Source organism: Entelurus aequoreus, linkage group LG22 (genome assembly GCF_033978785.1).
Source record: "Entelurus aequoreus isolate RoL-2023_Sb linkage group LG22, RoL_Eaeq_v1.1, whole genome shotgun sequence".
NCBI lineage: Eukaryota > Metazoa > Chordata > Actinopteri > Syngnathiformes > Syngnathidae > Entelurus > Entelurus aequoreus.
In genome coordinates this window covers 27,089,898-27,115,654 of record NC_084752.1, presented here as the reverse complement: position 1 = coordinate 27,115,654, position 25,757 = coordinate 27,089,898, and the positions used below count along the sequence as shown (strand labels likewise).

Below are 25,757 nucleotides of genomic sequence, written 5' to 3'. Positions count from 1 at the left end.
TCACAGCATGTGTCATTTATACCCCCCCCCCCCCCCCCCACACACACACACACACACAAACACACACAAAAGACCAAAACAAATTTGAAAAAAAAGGTAATACAGACATTATTTAAGCTTTACCGTTAAAATGGCAGTGTGGCATCTCGATAATCAAACATCTTGATAAAGAAACAAAAGTGGCAAATTTTACATGGTGACATGGTGCGTAATTACTCATCAATATCACTTTCATCTGTGTCATCATCCCATGCACCTCTTTCTTCTGTTTCCTTTGAAACATTTCCACAGTTCTGGCAGTGACATAAATCAGTACAAGACATTTTTGCAGACATACATGAACATCTTTCTGTTTCACATTTGCTTGTCTTGCAACCACAGTGGACTACCTGCAGCACACTATCTGGGGCAGGATTTCTAGTCATCCATCTTACTGTTAACTCCCCATCCTCAATGTACCATCCATTGCCAATGGGTGAAGGGGCACACATCATACCAGTCAGGGAATGTCGCATTACTGCTGCTTGGTAGTTTGCCCTTTTGCAGTGTTGGTGGAGGGCATCACTTGTTGGGGGAATGGACAGTTCTGGCAAAGCTGACGATGCCATACAGAATGCTTTGTATCTTGCATCGTTCACGTCTTTGGCAGATGCCTGTCCATACAGGTGGCACACATATTTGCTCAGTGTTTTGAACGTAGACTGGTCAAGGTTAAAACTGCTGCCCAGATTTGAGAACGCAGTCAGGTATTCGTCTTTCTGACAAGCAAGAGAAAATGTCTTCCTTTTGCCCTTGCCATGAAAGGCACTGGTCGAGTCACAACCTGTGAAGGTATGGATGCCAATGAGTGCAGAACAAACACTGTTGCCAAGAGCTGCTGCCACCTTAGCCACGTCTATGATCCTTGTTCTGTTGCCTACTCCCGTGAAAAAATACAAGCTACACTGTAAAGCTCTTTGAAGACTTACAGCAATCACTGCCACATCAGTGTCAGGGCTTTTGATGACAACAGTTTGATGTTCTTGTGCAGCATGCTGTGCATGTAAAAACACCCTAGTGTCACATTCCTCATGGTCACATGTCAGTTCGTGAACAGCACTGACAGTTTGTGAACCCTCTTTCACAGTAACACAGTGACACAGTTCTCCATGTGCTATGTACAAGCTGAAGTCCCTGCCCAAAATGGTGAGATCAGCATCTCGCCATGCAACAAAGAGGAATTCTGCCAGTGCTGCTTTGTTGGTCCCATTAGATAGAAACTTTTTCCACTGTGTGGGTGCCTTCTGATCCCGTCCATAGATCTGCACCTGATCCTTTGACGGATCACTTGGTCACAGAAGAGGTTGTAGCTGTCAGCAAAGGGTTGTCTGAAAACACACACACACACACACACTTAACATGTGCAAAGAGTCATGCTTTCAAAGCTGTATCTTAAGCAAAACTAAATATAAGCTGCATGTTGTTGAAATTTTTTTTACTTTTTAAATGTGAGCAAAATGACAGTACAGTGTAATTACTCACATTTCTTCATCTCTGGTTGCAGTGTGCGTTGCTGTAGACAGTGACAAGAACCTGGTGTACTGTCTGTAACAGGTCCTATGGTACCGGACCTCTATAGCAACACAGTCTTTGTCGTTGATGTGCAGAAGAATGGCAGCATCTTTCTTAATCTCAGCTGCCTTCAGCAACTGGCCTTTAAAAGAAAAATAATTAGAATAAGCTTTATTGGCAAAATCAGAGATTTACAAGTAAAAAAGTGTGTGTGTGTGTGTGTGTCTTGAGTGGGGGGTTGGAGAGGTATTTATGACCCTGTGATTTACGACTCTGTGATGTGAGCTGCTGAACTCCCAGCTAAACATTCCAAGATTCAAGATATCTATTGTCATATGCACAGATAAACAGACAGTCACACTGCACAATGAAAAGCTTATTTTGCTGGTCCCCCTTGCAAATTCACAAAATATAAATATAAATATAAACTTAAGCTAAATAAAGAATCACAGAATATAAAAATTAAACAAGAATAAACTTAAACTATATTGCACACTTACAATAAACTTACTAAAAATGTAAATGCTAAGGATGTTTAATACTAATAAATATAATAAAATAAAATAAGAAACAAAAATAAAGAAATAAGATAAAGTAAATTAAAGTGTGGATCTTACAACAGATCTATAGTGGGCATGAGTAGACAGAAGCAGTATTGCACATTCAGTTCACAGTGAAGATGATAATGGATGATATGACAATGATGATGTATAAAGTGCACTATGCATTCTTCAATTATTGTAGCAGCAGTGGAGGTGACATGAAGTCACAGCAGGGATGTGGGTAGTGGTCACAGTTCAGTCAGTTCAGGGATGAGGGGTGAGGTGTGAAGGTGTGCGGGGGGAGGGGTGGGGGTTGTGATGTGTAAATCAGTCCAGGGGTGTGTGTGTGTGTGTGTGTGTGTGTGGGGGGGGGGGGGGGGAGAGAGAGATTGGGGCTGTGGTGTGAAGGTATATGGGGGGATGGGTGGGGCTTCCTTTTCTAGGCCAGTGGTTCTCAAACGTTTAAATTCCAAGGTCTCCCCTTAACTCTGACAGTGTATAAATGGTCCATTTGGTTATTACAAAGTAACAACACATTCTTTCAATCCTACGCTATGTACTGTAACATTATTACTATAGATTCACACACGTGTGTGTGTGTGTGTGTGTGTGTGTGTGTGTGTGTGTGTGTGTGTGTGTGTGTGTGTGTGTGTGTGTGTGTGTGTGTGTCACATACCTGCCGACACGGTTTCTGCTTGTGTGAGTTGATCCCTCTGGCGTTTTCCTCCCACACGAGTGTACTTTTCCACTTTTTGACAAATTATACAGATGGCTGGCAGGACGGGGCCGGCAGAAGCAACGGGCAAACCTGAACGAGATCGAAGTTTCTTTCGGGGAGTTTCAGACGTGCCTGCTGACTGACCTGCGGCTGCAGATGGTTCTCCCACCGCCCGTGCGGTCCTTTTCTCGGCATAAAACAATGCAGATTTATCTGTAAAACGTCGGTAGCATGTTGCGTGAAACCCAGCGACGTCAGGAATAGCGTCAAAATCTACATCCGAGCAATGTTTATAGATTTCTGCCAGATGCTTGTTCTGGTCTTGCAGACAAAGCCACTGTTTTAAATAGTTTCTGTATGTGTCCCACCGTGTCCGAGTGAAGTGCTGGACGTCCTCATTGTTCACAGATGAAAGATGCATATAGCATCTTTTATTTTCCTCTTTACGCACTTTTTTTCTAACTTTTGAGGTCTTTCGTTCCTCTTCACTCTCGGATGTTGTCGTCGCCATAGCAGGTATGTTGTTAGAATAAAGCTGCTACCTGATTGGTCCATGTGACCAAAACCGCGCCACTCCCCACTAGATATCACTGCGCCTCACTGAAAAATAGTACCGGCTTTCAACACCGATTACACAAAATGGGCTAGGTGTCAATTTCCGAACTTTTGGTATCTTACTTACTACCAGTAAATCTATTTTATGAAGTAAAAATGATGTTGTGCCGTTGGTGTGGGAGCGAAACTGAACGATATGAGCCTTGACCACAGGCACTATTAGGCGCACCAAGTTATAAGGCGCACTGTCGATTTTTGAGAAACTGAAAGGATTTTAAGTGCGCCTTATAGTCCAAAAAATACGGTAACTTGAAATATTTTTATCAAGAGGATTATAAAGGGACAAGCGGTAGAAAATGGATGGATGGACGTACATTTTCAGAATGTGATTGTTCTATTTTGGGCCTGTCATGATCCATGGTCAGGATCATGTTTTTGTTATTTTCTGTTAGTTTTGGACTCTTTTAGTTCCTGTTTGTGACACCTCTGAGTTTGGTTTGGTTGCCATGGCTGCTTATTGTTTTCACCTGCCTCTGGTTAGTGGTCGGCACGCTCAGCGGCTGTCAACCATTAATCAGAGAGCTTTTTATTCACCTTGCTCGCCACGCTCAGTCTGGCTTCCTTGTTTGCGAATGCAACAGTTACGTTGGGTAATCCTTGTTTTCTTGACTTCAAGTTCGTGTGCTAAGCTTCGGCATAGCTCCCATGCTATCAGAACGGTTTTTGGTATTCTTGTGTTTTGCATGATTTAAGGACAATAAATCATTCCTACCTCATGCTTTCGTCCGGAGTTTTTCCGTCTGCCTTCCTGGGAGAACGACCCCGCATAAAAATGCGACCCCGACGTGGCAGAGCCAAAGAATACCTGTAGAATAGACTAGAATATATATCTTTATTGTCATTGTACATTGTACAACGAAATTGTAAGCAAAACTAATTTAGTGCAAATTCATAATAACACATAAAAACATAAATAAATAGATTAAAATACATAAAAAAAAGTAAAAAAAAGTAAACAATCTGAAAGTGTCGTAGTTGTATTTTTAAGTTATTATGCCATGATTTTACCCTACCGGCCCATGTGGGAATAGATTTTCCTCCATGCAGCCCCTGAGCTAAAATGAGTTTGACACCCCTGCTCTAATCCCAAGAGGGGAGAGAGTTTTGCCGGCCCAATTAGAGGATATGACCAGTCCAGTTAGGAGACCAGGCAGGTAGAGGGAGCCCATGCAAGTGTTCACATACCAGAAACTATATGGGAAGCGTCATTGCAATCTCATTCCACTGTTAATACAGTTGCCCCTGTCATGATCCATGGTCCGGATCATGTTTTTGTGTTTTCTGTTAATTTTGGACTCCTTTTGTTATTTGTTGTGCTCCTGTGAGTTTGTTTTGGTTGTCATGGTCACTCTTTGTGTGCACCTGTCTCTGATTAGTGCTCGCCCGCTCACCTGCTTCCCGAGCGCTAATCAGAGGCATTATTTAAGTTGCCTTTGCCAGTCACTCGTCCTGCTCTCATTGTGTTTGCTCCATGCACTTGTCACGTGAGTTTTTGAGTTCTAGTGTTCCTTGTCTTTTGCCTATGCTAAGTAATAGTTCCTTAACTTCCCGTGCGCTCTGCACGCATCCCTGTTGTTTTTGTTTATTGGATGATTTATGATAAATAAATCACTTCCTACCTTACGCCTTCGTCCGGAGCCGTTCCTTTGCATTGGGAGAACAACCGCGCAGCAAGCTGCGACCCCGCGATCGTGACAGAATGAGAGCAGCAACCGTTCTCCCGCAAACGGACCAGGGTGAGATGGATGAAGGTACGCGCATGGTGTTGCGAGCGATGGAAGTGGAGACGCTTCGCTATTCGACGGAGGAGAGGTCGAACCTTATGTGGGGACCTGGAGGCTCCCTTATCCCCATCGACTCCCTCTGGTCCGAAGACATCGCCGCTACACAGCAGTACCGGACGCGCAGGCAAAAGCGGAAGCCGTCCAGAAGGGCTTCGCCTCGCCGTCAGAACGCGTCAGTCCCGCAAGCTCCTCCCCCGGACCGAAGCAAGTTGCAGGCAGCCCAGTATCCTTCCCTCGATGACGTCACTCCGTCCACGGCTGATGACGTCATGGCCCAGAAATTTTTTTTTCTGAATTCTGTCTCCTTGCGTCAACAACCTCCTAAAGACTTTAATTCTAAAATTATACCTTGTCAGGACATTCTTTTGAAATTTAGATGTCAGCCACAGTCTCCTTCTGAGTGCCAAGCTCCGCCCCCTAGGACTCTAGCCCCGCCCACGTCAGTGACTTTTTCCTCTCATCCTCCCAAAAGACCTCAGGTGGGGGGTGGGAAAAGACATTTTGGACAATTTAGAGGGGAGGATTTTGCCCCCCTCCTGACTTCCCGCCAACCACCCGTAAAGACTGTTCCAGACCGCAAGCAGCGCGTCTGGTATCCGCCCCTTGAGGGGGGGGCTGGGGCCGGGAGCTGTGCTGGTGGGGCTGCTCGGCTGCGCCCAGCCAAGCCGCAACCTCCAGCCCGTCCTCCACCACCAGTCCGTCGGCATGCCAAGCCGCAACCCCCAGCGAGACCACCTCTGCCATGCTCATGGCTAACCTCAGCCCGGGTGGGCCTGCAGACGCCACCAGCATCTCCGGTGGGCCTGCAGACGCCACCAGCATCTCCGGTGGGCCTGCAGAAGCCGCCAGCATCTCCGGTGGGCCTGCAGACGCCACCATCTCCAGTTCCTGCACCTGCTCCTCGGCAGACGCCTGCACCTCCTCCTCGGCAGACGCCTGCACCTCCTCCTCGGCAGACGCCTGCACCTGCTCCTCGGCAGACGCCTGCACCTGCTCCTCGGCAGACGCCTGCACCTGCTCCTCGGCAGACGCCTGCACCTGCTCCTCGGCAGACGCCTGCACCTGCTCCTCGCCAGACGCCTGCACCTGCTCCTCGGCAGACGCCTGCACCTGCTCCTCGGCAGACGCCTGCACCTGCTCCTCGGCAGACGCCTGCACCTGCTCCTCGGCAGACGCCTGCACCTGCTCCTCGGCAGACGCCTGCACCTCCTCCTCGGCAGACGCCTGCACCTCCTCCTCGGCAGACGCCTGCACCTCCTCCTCGGCAGACGCCTGCACCTCCTCCTCGGCAGACGCCTGCACCTCCTCCTCGGCAGACGCCTGCACCTCCTCCTCGCCAGACGCCTGCACCTGCTCCTCGCCAGACGCCTGCACCTGCTCCTCGCCAGACGCCTGCACCTGCTCCTCGCCAGACGCCTGCACCTGCTCCTCGCCAGACGCCTGCACCTGCTCCTCGCCAGACGCCTGCACCTGCTCCTCGCCAGACGCCTGCACCTGCTCCTCGCCAGACGCCTGCACCTCGGCAGACGCCTGCACCTCGGCAGACGCCTGCGCCTGCACCTCGGCAGACGCCTGCGCCTGCACCTCGGCAGACGCCTGCGCCTGCTCCTCGGCAGACGCCTGCACCTGCACCACGCCAGACGCCGGTGGTACCTGCAAGCACGCCAGACTCGCCGGTGGTACCTGCAATCACGCCAGACTCGCCAGTGGTACCTGCAACCACGCCTGACTCGCCGCCGGTGCATGCTGCCACGCCTGCCTCGCCGCCGGTGCCTGCTGCCACGCCTGCCATGACGGCGCCGGTGCCTGCTGCCACGCCTGCCATGACGGCGCCGGTGCCTGCTGCCACGCCTGCCATGACGGCGCTGACACGCCCACCTCCTCGTCGACCACGGATGTGGCCGCTCCCTGGTCGTCCGCCTCGCCAAGTGCGCCCACCTCCCCGTCGGCCACGAATGTGGCCATTCCCTGGTCGCCCGCCTCGCTTGCTGCAGCGGCGTTCCACTCGCCGCCGCCACTTGACTTTGCCTCGGTGGATTCGGGGACACTTGGCCTGGCGACCCACCTCCAAGTCCTCCCTCCGCCCGCCCGTGACTTTTGACCCTGCTTGTTTTTTGTTTTTGTTTTCATATGGACATCTTGTATCTGTCCTTGAGGAGGGGGTACTGTCATGATCCATGGTCCGGATCATGTTTTTGTGTTTTCTGTTAATTTTGGACTCCTTTTGTTATTTGTTGTGCTCCTGTGAGTTTGTTTTGGTTGTCATGGTCACTCTTTGTGTGCACCTGTCTCTGATTAGTGCTCGCCCGCTCACCTGCTTCCCGAGCGCTAATCAGAGGCATTATTTAAGTTGCCTTTGCCAGTCACTCGTCCTGCTCTCATTGTGTTTGCTCCATGCACTTGTCACGTGAGTTTTTGAGTTCTAGTGTTCCTTGTCTTTTGCCTATGCTAAGTAATAGTTCCTTAACTTCCCGTGCGCTCTGCACGCATCCCTGTTGTTTTTGTTTATTGGATGATTTATGATAAATAAATCACTTCCTACCTTACGCCTTCGTCCGGAGCCGTTCCTTTGCATTGGGAGAACAACCGCGCAGCAAGCTGCGACCCCGCGATCGTGACAGCCCCACTTACTCCACCTTACATACCTACATGCAGGCACGTGCACACATAGGGCCCTATGGGTGCCTGAGCCCCTGCCCTTTTTTGCCTCGTCTTAAAAAGTGCCCTCTGCCTGTGTGTGTGTTTTTTTTTTCTTTTCTTTAAACAACATTAATAAATTCCTGTCAAGGATGTAAAAAAAAAACAAAAACAAAAAAAACAGCGGTACAAAAACTCCACGTTTTCTTGTAATACCGGGTTGTTTGAGCCTGCCGCTTCCGCCAGAGAGAGCAAGAGAGAGGGCGAGTGAGTGAGTAAGTGAGAGGAGAGAGAGCCAAGTTACTGCGCCCCTGAGACGTGACAGTGGAGCAACTTGAACCTGTGAGTTATGGTCTAGTCGCCGTCCACTTATTCAGCATCTAATATGGGTAATATTTCAGAAAAACGCTGTATTATTCTATTATTCAATGTGTCAGCTTCTGTTTTTGCCGGACGTCGGAGCAAATAATAACAATAAGAAGAAGAAGAACAGCATTCTGGGGATATAAGATGTAGGTTATCTGTTAGGAATATTGCCATCTGTATTTAAACTTGATTCATGTTGATTATGCCTGCAGCACAATGCCAAAAAAAGAAAGGATACAGCCCTCACTAGCCCCTGGTCCATATTTTTGGCCCTGTATTGCGTTTCAGTTGTTTAGTCTGAGCATTAAGTGGGAAAGACCATAAGTTACAACTTGATGGTGTTTTCATCAAGTTAAGGGAAGAAGGACAGATTTTCACATTGAAGTTTTTTCCATTTGGGTATTTATTTTTGTATTTTTTTTCAAAGTTCATGTTGCACTGTTCAATGTTCAATATTAAAGTGCTTATCTTTAACAATAAATAGCCTAATAATAAACCAGTGTTTTGTTGCTTTTCATGTCTTCCAAGCCTATGATAATGTGAATTAACTCATTATGACCATAATTTGTTGACACAAAAGAAATGGCAATCCCTTTTACCTACAAAGGACACACAGCTAAGTAGTTAGCTTCCTATTAGCAAATTTAATTTTACATTAATTTCCATATTGTGTAAAGGACCAAAAAAAAAATTCCTGCCCTTTTCTGACTTTGAGCCCCTGCCCCTCTATAGTCATGTGCACGTCCCTGCCTACATGGACAACTTTCCATCCTACACCATGCACAGTATTACATATTTTCTCCCAAATACATAGACCCTTACACATATACCATGCCTTTAGTGTATCAACAGTTTATAAGTATGTGCTTCTCTTTAGTTACACGACAGGAATGTTTTGAGGTTGTAAGTGTCAGGAGCCATTTTTATTTTTTTTTGTAGAGGAGTGTGTGACACACCGTAAACTGTGAGGGGCCGTTAGAATGACCTCTTACATACACTTCCTTAAATGCTCCCATATAAACAACTGACATGTTTTTCTCTCACACACACTACTGAAACAGTTTGTGCTCCTCATTGTAAACTGTGGTCACATTAACCCTTGTGTAACGTTCATATTGTTGTTACTCAGCCAGCGTTTGTGGGTCTGATGGACCCGTTGCATTTTGTGGCTTTTAATGCCTCACAATCAAACACTTTTGTGTTAAAATACTGAACAGATGTTTACCTTATCCCAATAAACATGTGTTCAGTATTTTAACATAAAAGTGTTTGATTGTGAGGCATTAAAAGCCACAACATGCAACGGGTCCATCAGACCCACAAACGCTGGCTGAGTAACAACAATATGAACATAGCACGGAAAATATCTCTGCCAGTTTCTGCATCCCACAGGGATTCTTCTTTTGTGTTTCTGCACCTGCGGTTCCCACACAAGGTTGCAACATTGTTTGTCAACACTGTCCGCACATTTGACCCTCTGATGTTCTGTGTACCTACACTCTGTCCTCCTCCTGTCTAGGCCTGCTGTGTGTGTGTGTGTGTGTGTGTGTGTGTGTGTGTGTGTGTGTGCGTGTGTGTGTGTGTGTGTGTGTGTGTGTGAGTGGGTGGGTTGGTGGGTGCGTGTGGTACACAGAACATCAATATCCACACTTCTATTAGTCTAATAGAAGTGTGTAGGGGGGTTTGGCGGGGTGTATGGTGTGTGGTCATTAAATATGTATTCTGATATATATTCTTCACAGAAAATGAGCCAAAGTCAGTGAGTCTCAGTTTGAAAAATGTATTAATTGTATCATTTTTCTTTTAATAAAACATTTAAACGGGTCCCACATACCTGAACACCACACAATATATATAATATAATGTCTATATCATTTTTCATCTGTATATGTCATTTGATAAGCATTTATGTTTGGATTTGATACTTCCTTTTTTCCACTAGAGGGCAGTCTTGTCTTAGTGAGTTAGTGGAAAGACAAGTAGCAATACTGTACTGTATTCTTCAATTGCCCTCAGTCAGATGGAAGGGAGGGAAAACAATTGACACAAATATCTACGTCATCATTTCTTTGTTAGTTAAAGGGTAATAACATATCAAAACAACACATCATTGATTTCATGTTGGTTATGTTTTTTTAATTTAATTTAATTTAAATTCCAAAACCATGGCAAAACAACAAAGCGCGTTTCACTGGGAGTGCAGGCAAAGCGTACGTAACACAAGCTAAATTAGCATTGCCTAATACAACTAAAACAAACATAAAGCTGCAGCATAGCATGGAATTAAACGTAAACAGTCGCCAACAGCGAACAAGAAACCCAGATTGAGTGGATTGCGAGGCAGGTATAAATAGGGGGCCTGATTTCTACCACACAGGTGAAAACACTAATCAAAAAGTAAATGCCGGTCAGCAACTCTGGCAACAAAACATAAACAAAAGAAACTAAGCGGTGCTGTGAACAAAACTAGACTTCAACATTGATAGAATATTACTAAATGTAAACCAAGCCATGACTCGAGCTAAAGGTCATGACGATATTCCTCCACTGAAGGGACAGATTCCAGATGTACCCAAAATGAAAATGAAGTTAGTCCAAAGTCACGTGTGGGTGGAGAGAGGAGTTGGCGGTGGGTCGCCAGGACAAGTGTCCCCAAAGCCACCGTGGCCGAGTGAGGTGGCGACGGCGAGTCGAACGCCGCTGCAGCTGGTGAGGCGGGCGTCCACGTACTGGCCACATCTTTGGCTGACAAGAAGGTGGACGTGAGTGCTGCCAAAGAGTTTCACGCCTAAGTCCTGAGTATGGCTGCTGATGGCGCGGGGGGTGTCTATGGACTGGCCCTGTTTGTGGCTGACAAGGAGGAGCAATGCGGGCGCCAGGCGGGCGCTTCTGCCGTAGGTGAGCTGGCTGCCGAGCTGGAAGCGAAGCTATAGTTACTACTGAGCTGGACGCGAAGCTGGAGTTGACTGCAGAGCTGAAGGTGATGCTGGAGTTGACTTCAGAGATGGAGGCAAGGCAGGAAGCCGCGTTGTCGGGGCGAGTTTGGCTCGAGCGGGTGTCAAAGCTGTAGCTAACTTGGCTTGAGCGGGTGTTGAAGCTGGACTGAGCTTGGCTTAAGCAGGCATCGAATCTGGAGAGAGTTGGCTTGAGTCGCTCCAAGAAGCGGATCCTCCATTTCCAACTCGATCAGAGCCTTCTGGTACCACTCGTCCATCCGTGCCGCCCTTTACTTCTCTGTAGATTGCGGTGCTGGAGCAAGAAGTGGAGCTGGAGCTTGAACCGATAGCGCCCCGGCTCATGGAAAGGCAGGCGGTGACCTCAGTGGAAGGAGCTGTGCTTCTCCAGATGCACAGCTTCCAGCACTAGCCCAGCTAGTGAGCTGAGAGAGCGCCTTGTGACGGCTTTTTGCTTTGACTAACAGCCCACAACATGGAAAACTTTTTGCAATAAGGGGAATCATTACCAACATTAAGGCAGCTAGGATTGAAAGGCTTTCTGCTCTTCACCTTGACAAGGTGGAGAAACTATTAGAGTCAGCACGTCGGATTGACGTGTACAAGACGCTGAGCTCGGCTTTCACCTACATTGACATGGAAGGCAGCGTGGCGATGTACCCGGGCCCAATGTAGTTGGTCGGGACCCCACACTTTTATATTGCTCTTTTAACCTGCACTACAACGAGCTAATGCAACAAAACTGTGTTCTTAGCTGTACTCAGAGGTGAGTAGTAACGCGCTACATTTACTCCGTTACATCTACTTGAGTAACTTTTGGGATACATTGTACTTCTAAGAGTAGTTTTAATGCAACATACTTTTACTTTTACTTGAGTATATTTATAGAGAAGAAACGCTACTTTTGCTCCGCTACTTTTATCTACATTCAGCTCGCTACTAATTTTTATCGATCTGTTAATGCACGCTTGGTTTGTTTTGGTCTGTCAGACAGACCTTCAAAGTGCCTGCGTTTCACCAAATACAGTCACTGGTGACGTTTGACTCCGTTCCACCAATCAGATGCAGTCACTGGTGACGTTGGACCAATCAAACAGAGCCAGGCGGTCAAATGATCTGACTTAAACAACTTGAAAAACTTATTGGGGTGTTACCATTTAGTGGTCAATTGTACGGAATATGTACTGTACTGTGCAATCTACTAATAAAAGTTTCAATCAATCAATCAAAAGTGTGAAGGAAAAAAGACACTTTTTTATTTCAACCGTACATCCCGTCAAAAACTCTAAAGACTGACTGCACAGTTCCTGTCTTCACAATAAAAGTGCCGCTCCATCGCGCTTGCGCTTACAAAATAAGAGTCTCCGAAAGCCAGCGCAAACAAGCTAGCAAGCTACGGAGTTTGCCGCCAATGTATTTCTTGTAAAGTGTATAAAAACAAATATGGAAGCTGGACAAATAAGATGCCAAAAACCAACCACTTTCATGTGGTATTAGACAGAAAAGAGGAACTTTTTTTCTCCTCCATTTGAAAACGTGGACGTTATCAGCACTGCTGTCTGATTCCAATCAGTGCAAGTCATCAGAATCAGGTAATACACCAACTTATATTCTTGTCTTCATGAAAGAAAGGAATCTATATGTTAAACATGCATGTATAATCATTAAAACACCTTTAACATGTAAAAAAAAACGGCAAAATAAATAAATATAAATTATATACTGTTTATATCAATGTTTGTATATATATATATATATATATATATATATATATATATATATATATATATATATATATATATATATATATATATATATATATATATACATATATATATATATATATACATATATATATATATATATATATATATATATATATATATATACATATATATATATATATATATATATATATATATATATGTATATATATATATATATATATGATATGTGTGTGTATGTTACTCATCAGTTACTCAGTACTTGAGTAGTTTTTTCACAACATACTTTTTACTCAAGTAAATATTTGGGTGACTACTCCTTACTTTTACTTGAGTAATAAATCTCTAAAGTAACAGTACTCTTACTTGAGTACAATTTCTGGCTACTCTACTCACCTCTGGCTGTACAGTAAAGTTCAAATTTGAATGACAATAAAGGAAGTCTAAGTCTAAGTCTAAGTTAATTTCTTGTTTTCCTCGGGTGAATAATGGAGGGTTTTGTGTGTATCTTTGCACATACACACATAGCATACGTTGTTTTGATGATGAAAAGAGGTTCCAAGAACACAGGGGCGGAGCTACGGATTTTGTGAAAATTAGGGCCTTAAATGGCATGAAAAAAAATACATTAAATTCGATGTCCAGACGCATTAAAAATGTTTGTACAGTTGTAGGACTGGGCCGTACGTAGTAAGTCAATCAATCGAACGGTAAATAAAAATGAACTCATTAACACATTGCTACATCTGTCTGTTTTTTTTCTCCGGCTGCGTCTTTCAAGCTAGATACAAGAGTTCTTGGGAGGTCCGGTCCGAAAGTACTGCCTCAATACGGCAAAATGAAACGGCTCCGGGAGCCCAAACTTTGCCATTCTTTATTGACTGTAGGCATGTAGTCCTTAACTGTAAACTCATGTCATGTTAATGAGGAAGCTGAGCTTGTTTCGTACACAACTCCCCCGGCCGTCTCCACTTCAACACACAAGCTAATTTGGCTAACATTGGCAGTTCTGGTGACGCGCCTCACGTGACCTATTGTTATCTTGCCAACCCATTAGTTTTCACCTGCCATGCCACGCACCTGTTTCACGTTTTGAGTCACGCACCTGTTTTCACTGATTATGTCACTATTTAAATCTGTCTGTTTCTGTTGTTCGTCCTGGCGACATCACACCTTCTCCACACTTTTTCATCAGTCTGCTTCATGGGGCGGTATAGCTCGGTTGGTAGAGCGGCCGTACCAGCAACTTGAGGGTTGCAGGTTCGATCCCCGCTTCCGCCATTCTAGTCACTGCCGTTGTGTCCTTGGGCAAGACACTTTACCCACATGCTCCCAGTGCCACCCACACTGGTTTAAATGTAACTTAGATATTGGGTTTCACAATGTAAAGCGCTTTGAGTCACTTGAGAAAAAGCGCTATATAAATGTAATTCACTTCACTTCACTTCACTTCATGTCATGTTCACAGTTCTTTGCCAAGTAAGTTTTGTTCATTAATGCCACAGTTAGTGTTTTTGTTTCATTGTCCATAGTTTCTGCCTTTTGTGCAAGTATTATTTTCATAGCCAAGTTTTTGTACTTCCGCTTTGTGCGCACTTTTTGTTTATTCCTTTTTTTTGAGTGTTAAAATTAAATAATGTATTTAAATTCACGTCTTGCCCGCGCCAATTTTCCGTCGCCTTCCGGAGAAACAAAACCCAAGGACCAAGGCTTGACAAATGTGTTATTGCGTTTACTTTGGTCACTTGCTTTGAAACATTTTCTGTTCTATTATCTATTGTCAAAGCATCACTTCAGGACTCCAAATGGGATCGAATCTAAAGCCAAAAAATTGTATCAAAAGGTTCAGTTCAGATCAGTTCAGTTTGAGTTTATTTCGAACATGGATACGATACAACGTAATGCATCACATATTTCCAGTTGTTTCATTACAGCACGCCCGAAAAGGAGTAGGAAGAATCCAAGTTTATTTAATCCAACCCCTTTTCATATCATATCAATTTTATCCCATTTCCTTTTGATTGATTGATTGATTGAGACTTTTATTAGTAGGTTGCACAGTGAAGTACATATTCCGTACAATTGACCACTAAATGGTAACACCCGAATAAGTTTTTCAACTTGTTTAAGTCGGGGTCCACTTAAATTGATTCATGATACAGATATATACTATCATATATACTATCATCATAATACAGTCATCACACAAGATAATCACATTGAATTATTTACATTATTTACAATCAGGGTTGTGGAGGGGGGTAGGATATGGACATCAAGTAGTGGACATAGAGAGAGAGTTCTCTGTTTGTAACAGAACAGTGAATACATAAATAATATACCATAAGTAAGTAAACAAATCTTAAATACATTAATAATCACTATTTCTTTGCTTAATCCATTCCATAATTAAATTCCACATACAGATATGCTAAAGGTTTTAAGTGTTGTACGCACATACAAATGTTTTAAATTAGATTTTCCTCTAAGGTTATATTTTCCTCTTTTGTTGGGAAGAATTGCTGTACGTTCTTGGGTAGCAGGTTATAGTTTGGCTTTTTACACCATTTTAGCTGTTTGCAAATGCACCAAATCGTTGAATTTCCAGAACATATTTTGCTTCATTCATTATTGAGGTGTGTAACGGCTACTCTTGCGTTCCAAAAGTTCGAAAAAATAAAGTAATGCAGAGTAGTCTTGAGGGCCCTGTGATGAGGTGGCGACTTGTCCAGGGTGTACCCCGCCTCCCGCCCGATTGTAGCTGAGATAGGCTCCAGCGCCCCCCGCGACCCCGAAGGGAATAAGCGGTAGAAAATGGATGGATGGATGGATGGAGAGTAGTCTTGAGGAGGAGGTGTTTGACTCACTAAATTCCTTAATAAGCACTCGCGGAGATATTTCTAGATTCAAAATGATCATAATTTATTTTCACAAACAAAAAATATTCTCCGTGGTTGACTTTCAACTTAATCAAAATAACTTATTTAGCGTGGCTTGTTTAGCGTGGCTTCAAAATAATTTGTTTAGCGGTAAACAAACTGTTTCACTCCTCACTCCTTCAACATGATAGACAGACAAAGGGCACCCAGCTGTCCTGTCTTCTTAATTATAGTGAAGTGAAGTGAAGTGAATTACATTTATATAGCGCTTTTTCTCAAGTGACTCAAAGCGCTTTACATTGCGAAACCCAATATCTAAGTTACATTTAAACCAGTGTGGGTGGCACTGGGAGCAGGTGGGTGAATTGTCTTGCCCAAGGACACGACGGCAGTGACTAGGATGGCGGAAGCGGGGATCGAACCTGCAACCCTCAAGTTGCTGGCACGGCCGCTCTACCAACCGAGCTATACCGCCCCCAATTATAGGAGGAGGAAGTGGCTCACCAGGAGAAGTGTGAGCAGCTGAAAACAATCAGTCAATCACAATGAAATCTAAAACATCCAATAATTCATCAACATCATTATTGACATTATTTGATTTCATTGTCAAAACAATTAATAAGTAAATAATATAGATAGGCTCCAACAAGGTGTTTCTTGCTACTTTATGTTGTATATCTTTTACATGAGGTTTCCAGTTCATCTATTATTAGACCCAATACACATAATGTTTTCTTTTACCCTTTCAATGTCTACTCTGTCTTTTTGTATTTGTGTTTGACTTTCTCTTCTACTGTTACCGAATAGCATTATTTTAGTTTTACTGAGATTCAAAGATAGTCTGTTTTTGTCAAACCATCTTTTAGTTTGTTCATTGTTAGTATTTGTACTAGCGTCTGTGTCTTCTCTCCTGAACAAAACACAACTGTATCATCTGCAAATAATACTAACTTTAAGTCCTTTGTAACTTTACAAATGTCGTTTGTATAAAGATTGAACAGTTTTGGTCCTAGTATTGATCCCTGAGGAACGCCACAAGATATTTTGTGCTCTGTAGACGTGTTTTCGCCTATCTTCACGTATTGCTTCCCGTTGGTTAAGTATGCCATACTGTTCTAATTTGTTTATAAAAATATTATGATTGATTTTGTCAAATGCTTTTGTTAAATCCATAAGCACTGCAGCAGCACATTTTTTGCCATCTATTGCATTGGTGATCTCTTCCGTTATTTCGATTAATGCCATTGATGTTGAAATTTTGGCTATGTATCCGTAATTGCTTGTCTGTGAGTGTTTCATTTTAATTTATGAATTTGTCCAATCTGTTATTAAACAGTTTTTCAATACTTTTAGAAAATTGTGTAAGTAGAGAAACATGTCTGTAGTTTGTAAACTGGTGTTTGTCTCCGGCCTTATAAATTCGTACGACATTTGCTATTTTCATTTTATCTGGGAATTTGCCTGTTTTAAATGATAGGTTGCCGATATAGTATGTTAAAGGTTCTGAAATCTCTCCAATAACCTTTTTTATCATTTCCATATCAATTCCATTACAATCAGTTGAGGTCTTGGATTTACATTTTTTCCCAATATTGATTATTTCCTCTTTAGTCACACTTTCGAGGAACATCGAGTGGGGATTTCTGTCTATAGTGTCAATCAAGACCTCAAGTGATGGTCAGGACATCCTTGGGAAGAACCAAAGACATACTGTACATACAAAACGTCTCAAGGATTGGCCAGATCATACATCTAGCTGTCCGTCATCTTGTGTCAGTCATTCAAAAATATATTGAATGGGATTCTTGTTGTTGGGTTCAGCCCATTTACCAGTAACTTTTTAGTTAGAGCAGCTAATTAAACACTGACTCTGCCTGATGTGTAAGTTGCTGCGTGTTGCTACCAGACTTCTTCGATAATTTTTTTCTCTCTTTTTGGATCATTGATTTTGCGGTTATCAATCTGTCGCAGTACTTTTTGTTAAAGGAAAAATCCTGGTATCCATGTTTATATAACCCCTGGCAAAAATGATGGAATCACCTGACTTGGACCATGTTTGTTCAATTTTGTAGAAAAAAAAGATGGAAGACAAGACATAAAACTATAGTCATATTAAAAGGCAACGTCATGGCTTTAGGAAACACTAAACGAAATCAAGAATATTGTTATGATCCGTTACCATGATTTATGTTTGGTATGTTGTTTCCCATGTTTTAGTCTGTTTCCTGGCTGCACCCTCTTTCCTTTCGTTTACTGTTGGTTTCCATGGGCACCAATTCTCCACACCTGCCTTTGCATAGTAATTAGTGTTCCCACCAGGTGTTTCGGTTAATCACTCCACTTTATAGTTTTCAGTCACCCAGCACAAGTTGCTGGGTCAATGCTCGCTTTCGCAACATTTACGTTACTTCTTGTTTCTCAACACACGTAAGTGTTTTTCCCTGCTTATAGACTACCTCGCTGTTCACCCTTGGTGACATTTTGGTTGTTTGGCTCCACGCTTGTTTAGCGTCCAGAGTTTTTTAAAACTTTTTGGCTTGCCTCAATTAATAAAGGACAGACTCTTACCTGTTCATAGCTCCTGCTTGTCTTTCTGCATTGGAGGGAACACAACCATCGCAGCCATGCGTTCCCAACGTAACAAATATAAATTGTGGAAGTCAGTAACAGTTTCATTTTAGTGATGGGGTCATGCAATTCTGAGGAAATTAACATGAAATCACCCTGTTTAGTTTCATTTTCAAAATGAGCATCTGCATCAGATTCAATCTGTTAATTAGTTTGCAATTGAAAATGTGCATTCACACCTTGGAGAGCTTTTTCACCAGGTGGATTGACACGAGTCATGGTTCCAACACAAAATATGTCAATTGTAACGCAGGGGATGATTATGAAACTTCTTAAGAAGGTCTCTAAACCATCCCACATTGTTACAAAATATGTTGATTGTTCAAAGTCAGCTGTGTCTAAAATATGTACAAACAACTTCTAAAGGTTGTAAAAGGCAGGCAAACTGGTAGACCAAGGAAAACATCAAAGTGTCAAGACAGAAAGCTTAAAACAATATGTCTTTAAAACAGAAATGAAAAACAAATGAGCAGAAATTGGAGTCTCGGTCTGTCATTGAACCTTATGAAACTGCCTAAAAGAAATTAGATTTCAATACAGAAAAGCTAAAAGAAAGCCGTCATTAACCGTGAACTATGAATGACTGGGTGAAAGTCCTATTTAGTGATGAATGGCAAATCTGCATTGATTCTGGTACTTTTCTTGGTTGCCGTTCAATGGGGTTTATGAAGACTACCTCCTGAAGAAAACATGCACATTTTCACAGTCATTGTTGATATGGGGCTGCATGTTTGGTAATGGCACTGGGGAGATGGCTGTCATTACACTTTCAATAAATGCACAAGTTTACATTGACAATTTGGACGCTTTTCCTATTTAATCAATCAAAAGGATGTTTGGGGATGATGACATAATTTTTCAAGATGATAATACATCTTGCTGTAGAGCAAAAACTGTAAAAATGTATTTTGAAGAAAGATATACAAGGTCAATGGCATGGCTTGCAAATAGTCCAAATCTCCATCCAATTGAAAATTAGTGGTGGAAATTGAAGAAAATGGTTCATGACAAGACTCCAACCTGCAAAGCTGATTTGACAATGGTAATCAGAGAAAGTTGTAAAAAGATTGATCAAGAGTACTGTTTGTCACCGGTTAAAAGGGACATATTTTGCAACACCAACTTTTCTTACCTAATTTGATACCTGTTTTTGTGTATTTCGGGTAGGCATAAGTCCCTAAAATTTGAATTCAAACAATAGACTCGTGGTAGAAATAAGGTGGGCGTGGTGCGATGCCAGGGGTGGGGTGCGTGTGACCCCGGGGTACAACAGAAGACAATCAGTGAGGGTTGGTAGTACCTTGTCATCCTATCTTAGGTACCCAGTAAGGGTTACACAAGGCTCTGTTCTGAGGCCGGTATTGTTTTCTTTATGTATAAATAATAGGGCTGTGAATCTTTGGGTGTCCCACGATTCGATTCAATATCGATTCTTGGGGTCACGATTCCATTCAAAATCGATTTATTTTTTCAATTCAACACAATTCTCGATTCAAAAACGATTTTTTTCCCGATTCAAAAGGATTCTCTATTCATTCAATACATAGGATTTCAGCAGGATCTACCCCAGTCTGCTGACATGCAAGCAGAGTAGTAGATTTTTGTAAAAAGCTTTTATAATTGTAAAGGACAATGTTTTATCAACTGATTGCAATAATGTAAATTTGTTTTAACTATTAAATGAACCAAAAATATGACTTATTTTATCTTTGTGAAAATATTGGACACAGTGTGTTGTCAAGCTTATGAGATGCGATGCAAGTGTAAGCCACTGTGACACTATTGTTCTTTTTTTTTATTTTATTTTTTTATAAATGTCTAATGATAATGTCAATGAGGGATTTTTAATCACTGCTATGTTGAAATTGTAACTAATATTGATACTGTTGTTGATAATATTCATTTTTGTTTCACTACTTTTCACTACCCGGCCTGTGTCGTGTTTGTGTCTCCTCTCAATTGCTCTGTTTATTGCAGTTCTGAGTGTTGCTGGGTCGGGTTTGGTTTTGGAATTAGATTGCGATGTTGTGGTATTTTTGTTGGATTGATTAATTTAAAAAAAAATAAAAATACATTGAAATTAAAAAAATAAATACATCGATTTTTAAAATATGAGAATCGATTCTGAATCGCACAACGTGAGAATCGCGATTCGAATTCGAATCGATTTTTTCCCACACCCCTAATAAATAACCTCCCAAATAGTTCAATTAGGTTCATTATGTCTACTCATGTATTTTTTGGCTAGAAGAATACAAATTGTTCAGACCTGCCAAATGTTTGCATGAATGTGATCTTTCAAATGTATGCGGATTTGGGATAAGAATTGATAAGATTTTTCCGGTTCCGATTTCACTTTCGATTCTGCTTAACGATTCGGTTCATTATCGGGTCTCTTATCACTTCTTATTTGGAAAAAGATATTTCAAAAAAGGTGGATTAGCATCAATTTTGTTAGTTAAGAGCTAACATGACCTTACAAGGCTAACGGTGACGTCTTAAGAGACACATAGCATAGAACTACAAACGTTTGTATTTTCAAAATAAAAAAAAACATATCTGTAAAATTTAACAAAATAAAACATGTGGGAATTAAACAAAAATCTACCCATTTGTAACATTTTTAAAACTTTTAAGAATTTTCTTCATCTGCCTGGAAAATATACAGTGCAATATACCGTGCAAAGGTCTGTTTAGATTTACAAGGTTAAACTAATATAATGTGTAGGCTCATAACATGCAACACAAGATATTCAAGCCTTCTTTTGATATAATGTAAATGATTATGGCCTACGTCATATGAAAACCTTGAATTTAAAATCTCCAAAAATGTGGGGTTTTCAAAAACAGTGAATCATGATCATCATGATAATAAATAAAGGTTTTACACATCTTATTTTGCATGTAATGACTTTATATCACATATTAGTTTCACATTTGAAGTTTAACTGCTAAAATGAATGGACTTTTTTACTGTAATGTTTTACTTGGATAATGGAAATTAATGAGTGAAAATGTGATTGGGGGAAAACATGCAACGTTTCTATGACTAAAATTGAACATTCACCTACCAAAGGAGCATCTGCTGTGGCAAATTGTTGCAAGCTTTTGACCACAAACTTAGTCACTGCTCGGTGACATTCGTTTTTCCTGGCTGAGTGGTGCTCTTGGTGAACTGGAGCTATTACTGCCCGCCTCGAAACCAGTCAGAATAAGTTTCCTCATGCTCATCTGAATGAGAAGGCATTCATTTCAATAGAACAGGTAATAACGCTATAGGCGGTACTAGTACATGTTGTATTTGTGTGTAATGACTGTTGCCGCCTGTGATGAGATCGGCGTGGTTCAAAAACATGACATTCACTTATAGTTATTGCATGCTGTATGTTGAAATGTTTCGGCATTCGTATGTCCTCCTCTTGATGAAACAGCAACCTTGAAATTCAATCTGCACATTTTTAAACAAATCAGACCTACCATGACAATCAAGTCTGCTAAGAAAGGGCATCTCTATCCTCCTTCAAAACCGCAATAAAAGTTCACCTCCAGGCAGCTACAACCCTAAACTAACACCCTCCCCGGATTGCTAATAATCAAATGTAAACAATCAAATGCAGATACTTTTTCTTTTTCTTATGCCTTCTGATCTCTCTCTCTCTCTCTCTCTCTCTCTCTCTCTCTCTCTCTCTCTCTCTCTCTCTCTCTCTCTCTCTCTCTCTCTCTCTGTCCACTACTTGATGTCCATATCCTCCCCCCCCCTCCACACCGCTGATTGTAAATAATTCAATGTGATTATCTTATGTGATGACTGTATTATGATGATAGTATATATGATAGTATACATCTGTATCATGAATCAATTTAAGTGGACCCCGACTTAAACAAGTTGAAAAACGTATTCGGGTGTTACCATTTAGTGGTCAATTGTACGGAATATGTACTTCACTGTGCAACCTACTAATAAAAGTCTCAATCAATCAATCAATCAATCAATATTTTTACCCTCAATGATAGTGTGGATTACTGCATCACAACCTGGTAATTTACTGGAAACACAATATTAAAACCCATTGCAATGTTATTTTAAAAAATCTGTAAAAACCATTGATGAAAAGCCTCTGTCATTATACCAGTGTAACATTTTGGTAAAATATAAAATTCTTAACTTCGAAAATGTTATTCATTTGAAAAACAGCTGTCTAATTCATGAAGTTCTTCATGAGGCCTAGTCCCACTCTCTGCAAACAGTTCTGTCAGTCCAAGGAACAGACTTTCCAGTAATATTAGAGAATGTCCCAAACCTTTTACACTTTTAAAAAGCATCTGAATTTGTTCCTTCAAAATTCCACAGTCATTTAGTTACTTTGACTAATTACATTGCTTGTTTATTTACAGTATGTAAATCAGATTGTTCATCAATGTGCATTGTCCTGAAATTAAAAAAAAACACTAACCCTGACTTCCTCATTTTGATTAAAAAAATTAATCAGCAAAATTGTTCTATTCAGCTTTAAATGCCTACTGAAATGATTTTTTTATTTATTTAAACGGGGATAGCAGATCCATTCTATGTGTCATACTTGATCATTTCGCGATATTGCCATATTTTTGCTGAAAGGATTTAGTAGAGAACATCGACGATAAAGTTCGCAACTTTTGGTCGCTGATAAAAAAAGCCTTGCCTGTACCGGAAGTAGCGTGACGTCGCAGGTTGAAAGGCTCCTCACATTTCCCCATTGTTTACACCAGCAGCGAGAGCGATTCGGACCGAGAAAGCGACGATTACCCCATTAATTTGAGCCAGGATGAAAGATTTGTGGATGAGGAACGTTAGAGTGAAGGACTAGAGTGCAGTGCAGGACGTATCTTTTTTCGCTCTGGCCGTAACTTAGGTACAAGGGCTCATTGGATTCCACACGCTCTCCTTTTTCTATTGTGGATCACGGATTTGTATTTTAAAGTTGTTAGGTTGTGTTGTTTGTATTTGGAGTGGCTTATGCAAATGTGCTATAGCTAACAGTTGTTGTGTTGTGGCGTTACGATGTTGTGTTTTGGTGTTTGCATTTGTTGTGACTTTTCTCAGCTACCGTAGCTGCTTATCAAAATGAGAGTATAGTCGAGGGTCAAACCAATGCTTATTGAACCTGAAAACAAATGGTCGCACTTCATTTCTCAGGTAAACCTACTGTTAATTCAACCTGAAGAGATGTTGGTTGCACTTTGTTTTATATTAATTTTGTATTATTTTTATGTTGAAAAACAACAGCAAAAGTAGCAGTAAGTAAAAAGTAGCTCGTGGAGCATCAAATCAGACGAGCTGCAGTATTTAACAGACTGATGATGCATGTGCCTTTTTTAATGCAGCAACAGCCATTAATGGGCCAATTACCTTGATGAGGTCAACTCATGACAGAATGTCCTGCCATTATACAAAATTGTTGAGAACATTTCCTGTTAAACTAGAACTCCGAGGACATAATTGCACAGCTTTCATTTTTAACATAGCTTGCAGCTAACCACTTGGATAAAGGATGACAAAGTCCAACCGCATTGCTGCCGAAATATTTAAAGGCCTACTGAAATGAGATTTTTTTATTTAAACGGGGATAGCAGATCCATTCTATGTGTCATACTTGATCATTTCGCGATATTGCCATATTTTTGCTGAAAGGATTTAGTAGAGAACATCGACGATAAAGTTCGCAACTTTTGGTCGCTGATAAAAAAAAGCCTTGCCTGTACCGGAAGTAGCGTGACGTCACAGGTTGAAGGGCTCCTCACATTTCCCCATTGTTTACAATGCAGGGAGAGTGATTCGGACCGAGAAAGCGACGATTACCCAATTAATTTGAGCCAGGATGAAAGATTCGTGGATGAGAAACCTGAGAGTGAAGGATTAGAGTGCAGTGCAGGACGTATCTTTTTTCGCTCTGACCGTACATAGGTACATTGGATTCCACACTCTCTCCTTTTTCTATTGTGGATCACAGATTTGTATTTTAAACCACCTCGGATACTATATCCTCTTGAAAATGAGTCAAGAACGCGAAATGGACATTCACAGTGACTTTTGGGTCGTTTTTTTTATAGGGTGCCATTTGGACTTCATAACTTGTAAAAAATAAATAGTTGATTTACCAATATTTTTATGTTCTATTGTATACATGACATATGTAACTTGCTGAAAAACATATTGGTCGAACTCAGGCACCTAAATCATAGTATATTTAGCTATATTAATGAGAGGTGACACACGGGATATGTCCACTCTGTTAAGGACATATGCATAACAGCATACATGTGTTTTCAGTGCATGATTGCCTGTATAATGACTTTCCTATATGGATTGTATATCCCTCACTCTAAGCAGATATATTTTTAGAATACATACATTTTTAAATAGCATATATTGAGAAAAACAAGGGCATTTTTGAGAACGGGGGATATTAATCTATTTCATTTCTTAAGAAATATGAATTATGATACAAATTACTAAAATGTTATATCATTATTATCAACCCCTTACATATCTTTATGTAACTACAAGTACAGTTCACTTCACACTGAAAAGCATTAACACTGTACTTTTAACACCAATGTATTTGCTGTATATGATATTTTGCAACAGCAGTGATGATTAACCAAGAATTATGAAAGAAACTGCTGTTGAATGCATAATAGCACTACATATACATTGTGATAAGTCAACATTACTATATACATGTCCACTCTGTTAGGTTGATGTCCACCGTGTTAGTTGAATGAGGCTAACATGGTGGACACTAACACGGTGGACATTTTGAGCTAAAGTTAGCCTTCAGCCTGCCTGTGTTAACATAACAGCTAGCATGGACTTGAATAATTGATAAGAAATCTATAATTTCACACAAACATGTTTTGAAAAATTTCAATTTGATTGATCTCCTTATTATTTAGGCCTAACAGAGTGGACACGTTATGTTCAACCACATTAAATTCACTTCATAAAAACATCAACATCAGATAGTAAGAGAGCTAAAAAACCACACAGCTTACCAGAGTTGAGTTTCCCGCCACTGGTGTGATGTTACCTGATGAGAATGATGTCACTGACAAATGTGGTTGTTTTCTTAAAGGGACAGTAACGCAACTTAACAGAGTGGACAGCGACCACAGGGACAGACATAGAACCTTATTTTTTTGTAATTCTTTTTACGATTTTGATAATATACACCATATGACTAAAGAGAGCTTGTCTATGATAATTATATCATAACAAAAAAAAATTAAAAATATATGTTTTTATTTGTTATTTTCTAGATTAAAGTTGAATAAACAGCACCAGGGACATGGCAAAATCGCATAATAGAACTTTAACAA

At 41.4% G+C, this 25,757-nt stretch overlaps 1 protein-coding gene across 1 annotated transcript in view; it reads right to left on the bottom strand.

Annotated features, from left to right (window-relative positions):
- Positions 1–3,555, bottom strand: part of LOC133639907 (uncharacterized) — a 14,115-nt gene extending 10,560 nt beyond the window's left edge. The window contains exons 1-5 of the mRNA XM_062033596.1: positions 2,956–3,555; positions 2,770–2,901; positions 1,522–1,693; positions 1,308–1,367; positions 497–720 (exon numbers count right to left, since the gene is read on the bottom strand). Of these exons, the coding sequence (XP_061889580.1) occupies positions 497–720; positions 1,308–1,367; positions 1,522–1,693; positions 2,770–2,901; positions 2,956–3,322 (955 nt within the window). The 5' untranslated portion in view covers positions 3,323–3,555. The remainder of the gene's footprint in view (positions 1–496; positions 721–1,307; positions 1,368–1,521; positions 1,694–2,769; positions 2,902–2,955) is intronic.
- Positions 3,556–25,757: the final 22,202 nt, after the last annotated feature.